Below are 16,996 nucleotides of genomic sequence, written 5' to 3' on the forward strand. Positions count from 1 at the left end.
AAAATAACTATGAACTGTGGGAAATGAAGTTTTTGGGCCACCTTCGGTTACAAGGGCCAAAGAACACTATTTTAAATGAGCCTACCGACGATGATGGACGGGCAGTAGATGGAGCGAAAAATGCCGAGGTATATGCGGAGCTAATCCAGTTTCTGCATGATAAAAGTTGGTCGCTGGTAATGCGGGAAGCAGTGGGCGTGGGCGGAAAGCGCTGAAAATTCTGAGACTATTTTGCAGGTAAATTGAAGCCTCGTATAATTAGCCTGTATACAGAGCTGACTTCACTTCAGAAGTCGAGCAGTGAGAGTGACTGAATATGTTATATTCGCAGAGACAGCCATCACCGCATTGAGAAACGCTGGTGAGACATTGAGTGATGGGCTATTAGTAGTGTAACCGGTTATTTTCGTACAGCACCACAAAGGCGACATCACTAACCGCTCGACTAAAGGGTCAGACCCGTTAGCTAGGGACTAACGTGTCTTATTAGTAGTTTACAGTAGCAATGATTTTGAAGGGACTACCAGAATCAGTGCCGAGACCCGCTCTGGCGAGTGCTGGTGATCGGGGAGCCGCGAGTGCGGACATAGTGTGCTTCAGATGTGGCCTGAAAGGACACAAAAGCCCGAGCACGTCAACGCAAGCAGTGGTGTAGTCGGCGCAAAAGCACTACACATCGGGGCGCAACCTGCAGACGGAGACAGCGGCGAGACGACGCGCGACAAGTGTCCGAGGAGGCGAGCAACAAGGCGTATGCATTCCTGACGAGCGACGGGGACGCGGAGATCCAGCCAGGGCGCGGTGTCAAGATGAGAGGTCTGATGGTGGACACGGGAGCAACTTCACGTATCATCACGGATATAGCAAAGTTCAAGAAATTCGACGACAGGTTCCAGGCCGAGATACACTGCGTGAAGTTGGCTGATGGCACAAGGAGCAACGGAATCGCAGAGGAGACGCGGAGGTGTGCTTGATCGACAGCAGAGGGCGACGCCACAACACGACGCTGAGACAGGCGTTGATCACCCCCTCATACCCGCAGGACATCTTTTCTGTGAAAGCAGCTGCTGCCAGCGGAGCGACCGTAATCTTCAAGAAAGGAAAGGGCGTTCTACGAGACAGAGACGGTACGCAATTCCACTTTCACAGGCATAACAGACTATACTACTTGCACACAGTAAATGATGAATGTGATGACCAATGTAAAGCGTGTTTTGATATACAGACATGGCATGAGATTCTAGGGCACTGTAATTACGATGATATTCAGAAATTACAAAATGTTGTTGATGGTATGACAATCAACGGCAAAGTAGACAAACCTACCCTACATTGCGAAGTGTGCACTCAGGGAAAATATATCCAAACTAGGAATAGGGAGCCTGATGTGAGAGCCAAAGCAGCTCTAGAGTTGGTACACACAGATCTAGCGGAACCAATAGACCTAGAGTCCAGAGGCGGGTATAGGTTTGCGTTATCATTCACTGATGATTATTCCAGTGCAGTGTTCGTGTACTTTCTAAAAGATAAGAGTGACACGGTGCAAGCAACAGAGAAGTTTCTTGCTGACACAGCCCCATATGGGAAAATTAAATGTATCAGATCTGACAATGGTACAGAATTCATGGGAAAGAATGACCAGGCACTACTCAGCAGAAATGCAATTAGGCATGAGACCTCAGCACCATTCTCACCACACCAGAATGGTACAGCTGAGCGAAACTGGCGAACCCTGTTTGACATGGCAAGGTGTATCCTAATAGAGAGCGAGTTGCCGAAAGTGTTATGGACCTATGCGGTGCAGACAGCAGCTGTAATGAGGAACAGATGATTTTGTAATCGCACAAAACAGATGCCTTACTTAATGTTGACAGGAAAATGGCCTAACATTTCTAGGATGCAAAAGTTTGCGTCAGTGTGTTATGCCTATAAGCGTGACAAGAGAAAACTAGACTCGAGGTGTGAGAAAGGAATCTTTGTCGGGTACGACAAGAATAGCCCAGCCTACATGGTCTTTTATCCTGACAATGGGAAAGTGCAGAAACATGGATTGGTTAAGTTTTTGACAAAACCGATTGCACAACAGCAGACACAGACTGACATGACACCTGATGACAATGACTTTGAGGTTCAGAATAGGGCTAGCAAGACCAGGCAAAATACTGATGTGAGTCCAGGATGTACTCAGAGCCAGGTCCCAGTAACTAGGCCTGAGGTGAACAGCCAAACACAGATGGGCGACCCCAGCCATGAGCCTACATGATACCCTTCTAGAGTGAGGCAGAAACCAGGTTATTTAAGTGAATATATATCTGGTGAGGAGAGTGATGATCAGGTACTGACGAACATAGATTACTGTTACAGACTGATGTGTAATGTACCCCTAACATTCAGGGAAGCGGTAACCTCAACTAACTCAAAGGAATGGATTAATGCAATGGATGATGAAATGCAATCGCTCAGAGAAAATGACACATTTACCCTGACCAACTTACCTGAGGGTAAGAATGCAGTGGGGGGTAGATGGGTCTATGCGATTAAGAACGATGTTGACAGATCTGACAAATACAAAGCACGTTATGTAACTAAGGGATACAGTCAAAAGATGGGTGTAGACTATGAGGAGACATTTTCTCCTACTGCTAACTTGTGCTGATGCAAAAAGCAGTGCAGGAAAACCTGATTTTACATCAGATGGATGTCAAAACGGCCTACCTACATGCACCAATAGATTGCGAGATTTTCATGGAACAACCAGAGGGTTACGAGGTGAAATCCAGTACAAATGAAAAGTTGGTGTATAAGTCATTATATGGGTTAAAACAGTCAGGCAGGAACTGGAACAAAATGTTGCATGAGTATCTGAACGAAAATGAGCTTTTGCAAAATTCATCCAGCTGATAATTGTGTTTACACAAGGGAAACAGAAAATGAGAAAGTGATAATTATAATATGGGTTGATGACTTGATTATTGCTGCCAGTGATGAAAATGCACTGAAGATTGTAAAGGAGATGCTCACAGCAAAATTCAAGATGAAAGACTTGGGTAAATTGAAACATTTTCTTGGTATCGATTTTGACCAATGTGATAAATGTGTGAAAATGTCACAGAAGAGGTATGTGGAAAAATGCTAGAAAGGTTTGACATGCAAGATTGTAAACCTAGAGCAACACCCTGTGAACAAAAATTGAACTACACTAATGATGCAGAAATGTTGAGTGATGCCAGAAAATACAGAGATAGTAGGTAGCCTAATCTATCTGACTACATGTACGAGACCCAATCTAAGTTTTATAGTAAGTAAACTGTCACAGTACTTTACTGAGCCAACAGAAGAGCAGCGGATTACTGTAAAACATGTATTGAGATATCTGAAAGGCACAACTGACAAAGAGTTGTGTTACAGGAAATGTGATGATGTGAAACTGTGGCTACAAGCGTACAGTGATGCAGATTGGACTGCTGACGTGGCTGACAGGCGCAGCACAACTGGTTATTGTGTAGGCCTAAATGAAAATGGTCCTTTGGTTTCATGGAAAACCAGGGGGCAGCCCACTGTTGCACTGTCCACTTGTGGGGCAGAGTATATGGCGTTGGACGCAACTACGCAGGGGTGTATGTACCTAGTACAACTACTAGAAGGTGTTGACAGACGTCAGTACACGCCACCTAGGGTCTACGAGGATAACCAAGGTGCAATAGCGTTGGCAAAGAATCCTGTAAGCAGACAGAGATGTAGGCATGTTGACATGAAGTATCACTTTGTAAGGTCAACTGTGAATGACGGAAAAATAAGTCTGGAGTACTGCCCAACAAGCCAGATGGTAGCAGATGTGATGACGAAACCCGTAACAAAATTTGAATTGGTTTAAGTTTGCAAAGTTTATGTTTGGAGAGTAACCATGTAAGTGAAAGGTTACATGATGCGAGGTAGAAAACCTTATGATGTTTTGAGTTAAGAAGATGAACAATATGAGAGCAAGTGGGGGTGTTGACATATATGAAACGTGTGCTCTCAATTGTAGAAGTAAATCTTTATTTTTGTATTAACACAGGCAAACTTCATGAGTACATACGGGTGCTGTGTGACGAACAGTGATAACAGACAATGAAATGCGCTGAGACTGACATGTGGTCTGTGCGTATATAACAGTGCATCTGTCAACAAAGTTCCTCTTTCTACGTTGATTCCGGCAAGAGAAGAACTGACGCCCCACCGTGTATTTATTCCTCCGTAAAGTTAACAATTATTTCGGTCTAGCAGTGGGTATGCACGCCAGAATCGCTGAACAATTCAACTCTGACAACACTAGCTCACTGGTCGTAGTGGCTCGTTAGTTCTCAATAGTGGGACTGCGCACGTTCGGATGAACTGTTGGATGCTGAGAAGAGGACTCGGAGGACAATCGTGTTTTTTAGTTTTGTGACGGAAGATTGCTTGCCTGAGTGAAAGTTATTTCAAGAGCAATGTGAACATTGAACGAATTGTTGGAGCCATCTGACGTCTATAGTGAGTCACGTAGATTACACGCACGTCACGTGGTTTGCCCTGCCGCGCAGTCGTCTCTCCAGCAGCTCATCTCGTGGGCCCAGGATTCATCAGACTGGTATTTGTGACAGTGTCATTATTACTCATTACTAGACTGTGTTAAAAAACGAACTGAACTGTTTATGTTTGAACATTCATTGGTTTTGATACTCACCATTTAGAGTGAGTTTCTCATTTGAGGTTGTGTTGATATTGTGTATACCCAGAGATACTGTGTATACAAAGAAAGTCAAACTCGATTTTATTTTATTTATTTTTGTTATTGTCATCCTATAGTATTACATTCAATTAATACTAAACTGTTGTTGCCTATTGATTCATCTTTACAGTGTTTGCGGTTTAGGGCTTATTACAATACTTACCTGAGGGTTTATAAGTATTTTGGAGTTGTGTACTTACCTTGGAGTAGGGGCGGCTCAACTGTCCTGTTGGTTCTGGGGAGGGAGAGTTATGCTGAGTTGGAACCATAGCACAGCGTACACTCTACACGTCAGGGGCCGCCGTGTCGAATACCTTGGCGTGAAGCCCACCTCACGATATCTTATAGGGTGTAACGTACTAACCACTCTTCAGCAGGACAGGCATCGACATACTTACCCACGTAGGTACTGAGACACATTGCATTGGGAATGGGGACCCAGATCCCTTCATTAACCTAATCTTTCAAGGTAAATAAGTACTATTACTACCCCAACAAGGCGTGGCTTATTATGCCCGCTACACCGGGGACGCCCTTCCTGAAGGAAGGGGGCAATGTAACGATCACGGATGAATAGGCTCGGTAGCCCTTGGCTAACGAATTGGACCCTTTAGTCAACTGGTTAACGTTGTTGCCCGAGGTGCGGAATACACGAGTTCGCGTCCCGGCTGTGACGGTCCAGCCGGGCTACCCCCCGAATTCGCTACAATATAGTGTGGTGCAAGGCCATTTAGCGGTTTGTATGCAGTTAACAGAATTTTTAAATCGATTCTAATTTTGACGGGGAGCCAATGCAGAGATTTAAGAACAGGTGTAATATGCTCATACTTTTTAGCTCCGGTGAGAACATGTACTGCCGCGTTTTGAATGAAGTGTAGCTGGCGCGTAACTGATTTTGGGAGGCCGGTGAATAGTCCATTGCAGTAGTCTAGTATACTTGTTATAAATGCATGGATTAATTTCTCACAGTCTGATTTTGATAGAAAGCCCCTTAGTTTTGAAATGTTTTTAAGATGGTAGAAGGTTGATCTTGTGAGATGATTGATGTGGCTCTTAAGATTTAGATCACTGTCTATGATTACACCAAGATTTCTGACTTTGCTTTTGCACTCCAGAGACAGAGAGCTGCGATGAGCTGCAATTCTGTCTCCGAGTCTTTGCCCCAAAAATAAGTATTTCTGTCTTGTCTTTTTTCAGTTGTAAAAAGTTCTCTGACATCCATAGATTAATATCATCAACACACTGAATTAGGGAGTGTATGGGATCAATGTCATCAGGAGATAGGGATATGTACAGTTGTGAATCATATGCATAATTATGGTAATTTAATTTGTGTAATATGTGCGAGTGGGAGCATATAGAGATTGAATAGTAGTGGTCCAAGAATCGAACCTTGGGGTACCCCACACATTATACCCACTTTGTCTGAGGAAAAGTCTCCCAATAGACACAAAGAGCTGCCGGTCATGTAGGTATGTTCTAAACCAGTTGAGAACTGGGCCAGAAAGGCCGACCCATTTTTCTAATCTCTCAAGCAAAACATCATGATCAACAGTGTCAAAGGCAGCACTGAGATCCAGGAGCACAAGAACAGACAATTTATTAGAATCTGTGTTCATATGTAGATTGTTCACCACTTTGAGTGCTGTTTCTGTGCTATGGTGAGATCAAAAACCTGACTGATAAATGGCTAGAAGGTTGTTTGATATTAAATAGTTATTAACTTGAGAATGAACTGTTTTTTCAAGTATTTTGCTGAGGAATGGTAAGTTGGAGATGGGCCTCTAAGTTGGTGATAGCTGTCACATCAAGATCGCATCATTATGGAGATACTTCTCTGTCAAAAGCAAATCACACGTAACACCTTAAATGCAAACGCAAGACCTGAAGTGCAAATGCAAAAACCTGTTCTGCACATTTTCGCAGACAATCTTTACAAGTGCGATTCTCATTTTAGGATTGCAATTCACTCATTATGCCTACTCACACGGTATCCTCCCACAGCAGTTGACACACAGCGGGTGTACAGTAGACTCCAATGTTAAACCTTCTGCAGTAGTTTTGGATGCCTTGAGCTATTTTACCTGACGCCAATATTTCTTCTCCTATGATGGTTCGGCCTGATATATGACATACAGAGGAGGAAGTAGTTAAATTTAGGGTTAAGATTAGGTAGAATTTAAGTTTTGGTTCAAGTTTAGGCACTGGTTAACATTGTTTATCTCTATGGAGATGCCAAAGGATACCCTGTGTGTCATGTATCGACACTTTGGCAAAAGCATTGATATATGATACTATGGGATGAAAATGGGCTCAAATATGATTTCATGTCAAAAATATGAACATGAAAAAAGAAAAATGTTTTAACACACATTTTAATCCTCTGAACAAATACACACTCAGCTTAGAGAAGTGTTTAGACATGCAGAGACCACACACTGGAGTGTTTATACTGTTTTACTGTATATGATATAGTTGCCTTAGATTTCACACATTGTACAATAATCTTTTGCAGTCAAATATTGAAGAGAATGTTATTGTGATTGCAGCCAATATTTCCTTTTCAGACATATTTACAGCCAAATAATGATACACCATGATTCATCAATACTCATGTCTATTTAACACTGTTGTAATGTACTACAACCAAACTTGAACCTAACTGCAAAGACTCATTGTGAAGCTTCTTCACCCAATCCCTCACTGAATGTGTTAACATCAGGTTAAATAGCATAGTCCAATTTCCCCTCAGGGATTAATAAAGTATTCTGATTCTGACAGTCGACCATTGTGGATTTCACAGAAGAGCAAGCACATGACCCCTACCGTTTTCAATGGTGGACTCTTGGGAACCCTGGAGGTGCTTGGGGGTTCCAACGTAAAATGAAGAGTTTCTCAAGTTTGCAATTCAATAGTTAACAAAATAATACAGTTTTCAGAAACTAATTCTGCACTAATTCCATCAGATGTCACTCCTCCCACTGTTACCTTCTCGCTCCCTCCACAACTGAAAAGAACCATTCTCTGTGCGGTAAAAGCTGAAAACGGTAACATTTTCTCAATTACAAGTCAATTTTGTCCTCAAAGGGCGATCCCCTGGCAAACACATTTGTATTTCGGGGCCCCCATGATACAGGAGGCTGGTGAAGCACCGCTTTAAACAGCATTACATCATGCCATGACTACGTCGTCTCTCAGCTGCCCTCTTCATTGGCTGGATCCTTTAAACGCTCCACAGAATTGTAGTGCTCTCCCAGTCCATAGGCATGACGCATGTAGCTGTAACACAATGCCAACATTTTAAACGAGGAAGAATGAATCCACAAGGAAAGTGAATAGTTGAATAGAAAACACTTCTAAAGTAAAAGTTCCCCCCAGGTTTTTGTCATCTTCACATCAAGAAACATTACAACCATGTGCAGCTCTATATTCTCAATATAATTGCATATTTCTATATCAGTTACGTCTATAAATTAGTTTCCATTACATCTATATTAAATCATTATTAAGACAAAGAATTCCCAAGAATATCTTGATTATATAAATTACAAATGATTCCTATCAAACATAAGCTTTGCAAGATTTTTCAAAGGTTCACGAAATAATTCTAGGCCAGCCATGCAATTCTATAGTACTGGTAGTGCAGCATGACAGCAGGCCATCCATACTGAGTATTTGGTATAAATAGAGGTATAAGATACTAACAATTTCTTTAAAATAACTTAGTGTGGTTTCTAAAAATCTTGGCATAATATGTCCAAGACTGTCTAAACACTTAACAATAGCAACCATACTGAAAGTCCGTACTGCAGAAGCCACTTGGCCAGCTAGGCCCTAGATTACATGCATAAAAATAAGCAAAAACAATTGTGACCAAAAACGTACAACTGAGGTATTAACAAAGAGGTTTGCTTAATTACATCATAGAAGAGATTTATATCCCTTCAGTCTGTGATACATTAAACACAGACTGCATAGCAGTTACACCTGTATGGGTCTGTAGGTATCTTTCATAATGCACAGCAATTAAGTAGGATAATCAAAAGTTGTTTGTTCATTAACCACAGATTTTATATCAGTGTGTGCGAGCATAGTTAAATGAAGATTTCTCATTTTGACATCACAGAAAATTTGCAGCAGTTTGTTACTTAAGTTGGCACTGTATTGTACTTGTGGATACAAGTGCAAGTTATTTTACCATTGTCACCTTTTCTCTGACCATTCAGAAGGACGAGCCTTTTATCAAAGGATATTCTGTACACTTATGGATACCATTTCCTTTTGATATTGGATCAAACTGAGAGTTTTTCATCTTTAAATGGATTTTTCTGCCCAAAAATACCCATATCTATTTGCCAGAGCATACAGTCTGCTTTCAACAAGACTGTAAAAAAAAAAAAAGCATTTTGTTCCATTTGTCTCATAGTGTTTTCTATTCCTGTCTAACACAAAAATGAATTTTAAGACATAATTTAAGTTGCAGACAGACAAAGTCTTACACTAGAGTGATGGGGTTACTGTCATATTCTTCTCCTATTTTCACAGTGGAGGAGTCTGCCTGGATCACTTCTATTGGAAGTTGAAGGACTTTGGTCAGTGCGCGCAGCTGTCAGGGAAAAAGGAAACTCGGTTATTATTAAGGAAACCTGATGACTAAATGCATGGTGTTTTTATTATTATGCTGTAAAGACTAACCTCCAGTTGTCCACCCCAGGCTGCTGTGTGCTCTACATCATTACAGTATTTCTCAAACTCATCTGAAAGACACACACAAACACACCTCTTGCATGAATACAGCATGCTTGATAAACCTGTACAACGAAACTCTCCAAAAGTAACGTGTGCTATTACATGTTTACAACAATGGACAGATACTTTATTTTTAATGTAATCTTACTAATAAGTGTTTTTTTTAAACATTTTTCTAACAAAGACGACTCTCTGGGACATATTCCTACCTGTTGTATACATGTCACCAGTACTGGGGTTGGTGAGGAAGGGTATGAAATCATCAGCATGGCCTCTCATATGCTCTGCAGTACGGGATCGCAATTCCTTCAGACTCAGGTTTAGACCAGACTTGAACAGAAATAAAGTAGAAATAGAAACAGAATCTATTCTATCTAACTAACAGAATTTGTCTGAAATAAAGCATCACCAATTGCAAGATAACTGTACCAATATGTTTACTTTGTCAAGATAAAACAGTGCCATGTCCAACAAAACTAGCTGTAGATAAGATATTAGTAGTAAGTAGGGCTGTGCGATATGACCCGCCTGAATCTTGAGACGTATTGAACCGTGAGATTTGTGAATCATCCCACCCCTAGTGAATATATACTGTATACTTCTGGTACATAAGATAATATGGTGTAATATAATGGGAGTATATAGCATTGTATATGGGCATGATGAGTTGTGGTATTCCCTGATGCCCACGAACCAGCCCCCAGCTATGGGTTCAATAGTACCACTATCTAGTGGATACCTCGGGAGAGGAATGGGCTACGGGAGTAAACCCCTACAGAAACGTAACGTCTACAGTGCTGTTGTTTTTCTTGCCCTTTTGTACCTGTTTAAGTGGGAGAGTACTGCTGACGTCGTATGTGGCCGCTGCTTCTCCCTCTCATAGCCCCCCTTCCCATCCACCCCTGTATGTCTGTGTTATGTTTATGTTTGTTGTCTTGTTTCACCGCCGTTTATTGTAAAGTGACTTTGAGTGTTAGAAAAGCGCTATATACGTTTGATTTATTATTATTATTATGACCAAACTCTCATTAAGGTAATTTCATATCCCGATAACGATAAATATCACGATATAGCACATTTTCTGTGAATTCATGGAATAAATAGTTTCTAGTCCATGTGCACACGGTGTGTATGTGTGTGGAGGGGCAGCCTTGCCCTTGCTGAACCACAGAGAGCAGAGGAGAGTAGCGTGACCATAAATGACAGAAAAACGCAGTAGAAACTCTCACTGAACTGAAATGAAACGAGTGCACATAAATTAGGTGAATAACATAAATAAACACTCTCTACTGCGTTTTGCTGTCATTATGGTTGTGTTAGTTTCTCGTCTCCTCTCCTCTGCTCCCTGTTTCTCCGCGGGCGGGGCTCAGACTCTCCACACACAGAGCTCAGCCGAGAGACAGCGGTGGAGAGTTGACGACAACTACACTAGTTACGCTACTCAGAGTGCAATAAAGTCTTCATGCGTAAAAAGCTCATAAGAGTAGTGTATTTATGCAATCTGTGCTAATGTTGGACAGATTCCAAATGACAAAAAATATTGCCGTAAAGAGTGATTTGTGACACAACGAAATGAACGATAAGAGTATAATATGAAACGATAAGATGTTTTAATATTGCCCCATGATATATATTGTTATATCGCAGAGTCCTAGTAGTAAGTTGATACCGTATACCAGGGGTGTCAAACTCCAGGCCTCAAGGGCCACAGTGTCTGCAGGTATTTGTTGCAACCATGCACTACACCACCTGATTAAACTAGTTCCTTTCCCTCCTTGATCCAGGAGGTGAGCTAATTAGTTAAATCAGGTGGTGTAGTGCACGGTTGCAACAAATACCTGCAGACACTGCGGCCCTCGAGGCATGGAGTTTGACACCCCTGCCGTATACGTTCACCTTTTACAGATTCCAAAGGCTTGAACTATACACCTCCTGAATCTATAGGTCAGAACCTGCAGCTAGGATGATACGCACCACTGCTCGTTGTGCCAGCTGGTCTTCAATGGCACGGTACATACAGTGGCCATCAGAGGAGATCTCCTTGATCTGTAGCTGTTGCTGGGCAAGTTTTTGGCCCAGCTTTAACCCCTCCTGGTGCCTTACACCCAGCAAGTTTTCCACCTCTGCGTCAGCTATTCGGCTCTCCCTCTCTTTTTCCTGGGCTGCCTTCTTGTCCTGGATGAATGGGTAAAAAGTGAGCATTTGAAGCCACTGTTGGAACAAACGAAAAGAACAGTACTGGGCTGGAATTTTAGACCTAATTTGGTCAAATCCAGTATACTGCAGTGATTGTAAGGCTGGGTTCCTGGTGATTTTACAAGAGGTGCAAAGGCATAACAACTGATTGTCAGGCTGCTGTTAACTGGTAGTCAATGACACACAAGAGTTCAAATCACCATTTCTGCACTTAGAAGAGTCAAGTCAATTTTATTTGTATAGCCCAATATCACAAATTACAAACATCTTACCCTTCTCTTCTGAGCCTTGGTTACACGGGACTGTCTGAACTCCCCTTTCTCTTGCTCATCCACCACGTGAATGGAATCTACCCCATTTATCACCTCTTCCACCTTAAAATATAGAATAAGTACAACTGTGCAATTGAAATATAAAGTGAATTATAACATTAATTTTAAGTATGCAACCCAATATGACGAATGCAGTACAAAAAGTACATACATACAAATCCTGTCTTGTTTAGAAAGGTGTGCTATACATAAAGTTTATTATTACTATTATTAAAAAAACCTTACCAAATTTAGTCTGTCACAGTTGGTTTTATTTTTGACAAAGCAACATCTCCTAGTTCGGGACAACATACATCTGGGATGCTATTCAACAATACATGCTAATAACCAGGGGTGTGCCAATTTGTCTCTAATACCATATGTCACAGTGAAGTGCAACAGAAAAATGCACCTTGATCAAGACTAGAAAAACAGATTAAAGTTGCAGGCCTACATCTTCTTTATGTACAAGGGAGCATGCCTCCTACTAAACAGGAGACTAAAATGCTATAATAGATTGAAATAATGCAATGCTATTAACTGGCTGGATTTGCCAGTTGTTTGAATGATCGCATTTACTTTTGAGACTACTGACTTCTTTTTCAGATGAAGATTTGAGCTGTTCAAGCTCTTCCTCGTGTTTCTTGTTGAGTTCAGCCTCTAGTTTGGCGATGTCCTCTGTCAGCTGCTTCCTCCTTTTCTTGTCATTTTTGGGGACTGCATTTTTCATGCTTTGGATTCTAGCTGGAAAAGGTAGCACAAGAGCAAATCGACATATTATTTATGGCGACGAACCAATACTTAAGTGAAGTACACCGACACCCAGAAATGGAAACCAGTACAAGACTTGTCAGGTTAGTGGTGAATTACAAATTACACAAGGCATCACCAGTTCATAACTATTATAAAATGGAGCAGTGAAAAAAAACATAAAAATGTATCAATAAAAATAAACAAACTCACAATGAGGCATTGCTGATGTCAGTGGCATTGTTAGTGTTAAAACATTTTAGAAGGTTAATGGAAAAAGGTCACTAGCATCCTACAAATCCTACATGACGCTCTTTCCTATTGCAAAAACTGCAAACTTCATCACAAAAGTGTGAGACCAAGTAAATGATAACCAAGTCAAAACACACGAGTGAATCGTACTCATAGCATTACTAGCGTTGCAGTTAAATGACAGCAAGAGAGCATGACACTGCACAGCCTGTTTCTCAAGACTAGCTTCAGCCTCATTCTCACTGAACTCCGCTAAACGCGTGATGCGACATAACACCGATTCCAACAGGAGGAGGCGAGTCGGTAACCACAGCTAATTTAAGTAGCACGTGTAACGTCGCCTACCTTGTAGGTCCTTCTTTTCCTTGCGTTGCTGCTTCGCCAGCAACTCCTCCGGCGCCTCTGCTTTGTCCTCGTCCATGACTGTGTACTGCTGTTCAGTTCCGCTGGGTTTAAACCCTTGGCGAGTCACATAAATATGACTTACGTTGGGCAAAGGTGGTGTTCATAATGCTTCCATTTCAGAATTTAGTAACATCGCTAGCCGAAAATAAAATGTTGACTATAGCGATAAAATGTGCTGAGCTTCTTTTTCTTCTTCGCCGAACGCTCCTTCTTCTTGGTGTTTGTTGACGGTTGGCAAACAACGAATTGGTACATTACCGCCACCAGCTGGTATGGATTGTGTATCGGGGGAAAACCCCCCAAAAAACTCGTACTCATGTCTTCTCAGTTTGTCTGTGAATGTTCTCATTCATCCAGGTCATAGTAATTGAGTTGGAGTTGAATCAAGTGGGCCTGAGTGCTGCTGGGCGCATTGTCAGCTCTGTGTTGTTCTGATAAAGTTCTGATGAGAGGCAAAACGTCTTCACGGGTCTTCTCAGTTATCCTCGATGCATCAACAATGTCAATTTCTCTCCGATTTCCTTTCTACTCCAGGAGTACAGTTAATTTCCGTTGCAAAAAATGCCATACTATTTGACTGACTCGTCCTCCTTAGGTTCCTGTCTCACATCATTCCCATTGTTTTTCCTCCCTTTTTTAGCAGCTTCGGCATACGACAATCCCTTTTCTGCTCTCATCTTATTCATGTTCTCTTCCTTCATTCTTTTTGGGCACTGTGCTGAACCCGTTTAATGGTTTCCCTTGCAGTGCAGGCACTTAACTTGCGCTTTCTCAACTTTACAATCTTCCACATTGCATTTATCCTTCCCCCATCTCCCCCATCTTCATATAGCAGCAATATGTCCATATTCCTGACAGCAAAAACATCTGAGAGGAGCTCCCTAATATGGCCTCACCCTGTAACTCACATAATCAAGGTACACTCTTTCTGGCAATTCCCTTTCAAAAGTCAAATACAGACTTATACTGTCCTTCTCCCCTTCTCAGAATCTAGTCGTTCTTCTTGCTTCACACACACCTGCAACATCCGAAATGCTGTTAAGTGCTGGGAGGATTGCAATGGCTTGTAGGAAACCAAACAGACCCTGGCCAAGAGGATGGCACAACACAGAAGAGCTAATGCGCCAGGCCCCAGTCCACACCCATCTACAGGCCAGTGGCTGCACTATCCTCTCTTTCAAGGATGAGGATGTGCACATCCTTGATAGAGAGGAACGTTGGCTTGAACAGGGAGTCAAAGAGGCCATCTATGTGAAGGGGGAACAACCATCCCTGAACTGAAGGGGGGGTGGGGGGGCTAAGAGTACATCTGTCACCATCTTACAATACTGTGATTGCAACTCCCTAAAATAAAACCTTTAACAGGGAGAAAAAATAGGAAGAAACCTCAGGGAGAGCAATGGAGGAGGGATCTCTCTCCCAAGATGGACAATGTGCAATGGATGTTGTCCATCCATCCATTGTCCTAACCGCTTATCCTGCTTTCAGAGTCACGGGGATGTTGGAGGCTATTCCAGCAGTCATTGGGCGGCAGGCGGGAAGATACCCTGGACAGGCCGCCAGGCCATCACAGGGCCCACACACACAAACACACCCATTCATTCCTAGGGACAATTTAGTACCACCAATTCACCTGACCTACATGTCTTTGGACTGTGGGAGGAAACCAGAGCCCCCGGAGGAAACCCACGCAGACCCGGGGAGAACATGCGAACTCCAAACAGAGAATGATCCGGGATGACCCACCAAAGTTGGACTACCCCGGGGCTCGAACCCAGGACCTTCTTGCTGTGAGGCGACCACGCTAACTACTGCACCACCGTGCCACCCCAATGGATGTTGTGTTTACATAATTTACAAAATACAGCACTGAAAGAGGATAACAGAATTATAATGGAATTATAAAATATATGAAGAATATGAGGAGGAGGATGCCAAGCACTGTCCAGACACCACCGGAACAGCCATGTAGACAAAAAAACAAAAAAACAAAAACACATTAGTCACACATCTGAGTGAGAGAAGGATATAACATAGAAATTATTTGGTTAAGATTTATAAAAAGAAAATGTGATCAGGGGATGCCAAGCAGTGTCCAGGTGGCAACCACCATCACCATGGAGACCTGAGAGGGGTATAAACTAAAAGTGCACACAAGGGAGACTCACATCACACCATTCACACACACAGAAGAAGAGAAAGGAGAAGACATCCTTCAGAGAGAGAGAAAATACATGTGAGAGAAGATAACAGTTTGCAATAGTCAATAATCTATATGCTGTAATCCTGTCGGCAGAACAGTGCCTGGTAAATTAATTGAGACAGAAACCAACCCGCCATGCAGTAATGATTGTGACGCACTCAGTTGAGTGCGTCACAATCTTTACTGCATAGCGGGTTGTTTTAATTAGTTGCCTTTTAGTTAAACGGCAAGTAATTAGTTGCCTTTAGTTAAAAGACAGCTAATTGTAGGCCAAGGCAAAACAATGAGTTTTAAGTTTGGATTTAAAGGACTCAACAGACTCTGATTGTCTGATGGCAGCAGGCAGGTTATTCCACAAGAATGGGGCCCGATAGGAAAAGGCCCTGATACCAGCTGACTTCTTTTTATCTTTGGGTACACACAGGAGCCCTGTATTTTGAGAGTGAAAACCATGAGGTGGAATGTATGGTTTAAGGAGATCAGACAGGTAAGGACAATATCAAGGCCAGTCTGAAGAAATTCAACATCACATCGAGCAACTGGGAGCTCACTGCACTGGATAGGCGCTTCTAGAAGCAATCCATGCAGGAAGGAGTGGCATGTCATGAAATGGAACTCCACTGTATCGCAGAGAAAAGTGACAGCGCTGCAAGGAGAGAAAGAAAAAGGCTCAACCACCACCACCGGCCACCGCCGCCACTTTCCCCTGTTCACACTGCACCAAAGTATGTGGATTGCAGATTGGTCTCTACAGCCATCTGAAGACCCACAAGTAGACAACCCAAATGGAGAGGACAGTCATACTCGCTTCGAGTGACCACCGATGATGAGGATGATGATGATCTTCAGGTTATCAGTCACATCTCCTTTGTCTCTAGTTTCTGTCATATTCAATTACATGGTTCATAATCATTTCAGATAATTGATAAATTCAGCAATATTGCATGATTTTTTTTAAAATTGGGCCAAAATACTGATTTATATTCCTGGACACCTGAAATAACGAATTCTCTTGAGTTCTGGGTGTCTTAAATCTCCTACTTCAGAGCGTGAGACGCTCTTCTTTTAACTTCTTTTATTATCATTTTTTTATTCGAGCCGCTCCCCTGAATCCTCCGCTCTCCTGTCCTTTTTTTAAATTTTATTTTATCCTATTTTTTTGTAGTTTGATAGATGTGTTCTTGTAGTTTTTAAATATGTGTCTTTGTCTTTGTGTTGCACTGCTTTGGGCTGGGAGAAACGATATTTCATAATGACAAAAAAGTGTTCCTGATTCCCGATTGAATTGGTTGCATCTCTTGACGCAGAAAAAGCGTTCGATCGGATTTGATGACGTCATCATCTAATGGATTAGACTACTTTACTCTCATCTTTTGGTCA

General features: G+C 42.1%; 1 protein-coding gene across 1 annotated transcript; it reads right to left on the minus strand.

Moving 5' to 3' along the window:
* Positions 1–7,116: 7,116 nt before the first annotated feature.
* otud6b (OTU deubiquitinase 6B) lies at positions 7,117–13,619 on the minus strand. The gene is made up of 8 exons (XM_056298626.1): positions 13,354–13,619; positions 12,602–12,750; positions 11,968–12,069; positions 11,474–11,674; positions 9,709–9,829; positions 9,446–9,507; positions 9,250–9,356; positions 7,117–8,029 (listed from the first exon to the last, which is right to left on the minus strand). The coding sequence occupies exons 1-8, from the start codon at positions 13,427–13,429 to the stop codon at positions 7,945–7,947; spliced, it is 903 nt and encodes a 300-aa protein (XP_056154601.1). The 5' UTR covers positions 13,430–13,619; the 3' UTR covers positions 7,117–7,944.
* Positions 13,620–16,996: the final 3,377 nt, after the last annotated feature.

The sequence above is a fragment of the Lampris incognitus genome, chromosome 18 (assembly GCF_029633865.1).
Source record: "Lampris incognitus isolate fLamInc1 chromosome 18, fLamInc1.hap2, whole genome shotgun sequence".
In the NCBI taxonomy this organism is placed as follows: domain Eukaryota; kingdom Metazoa; phylum Chordata; class Actinopteri; order Lampriformes; family Lampridae; genus Lampris; species Lampris incognitus.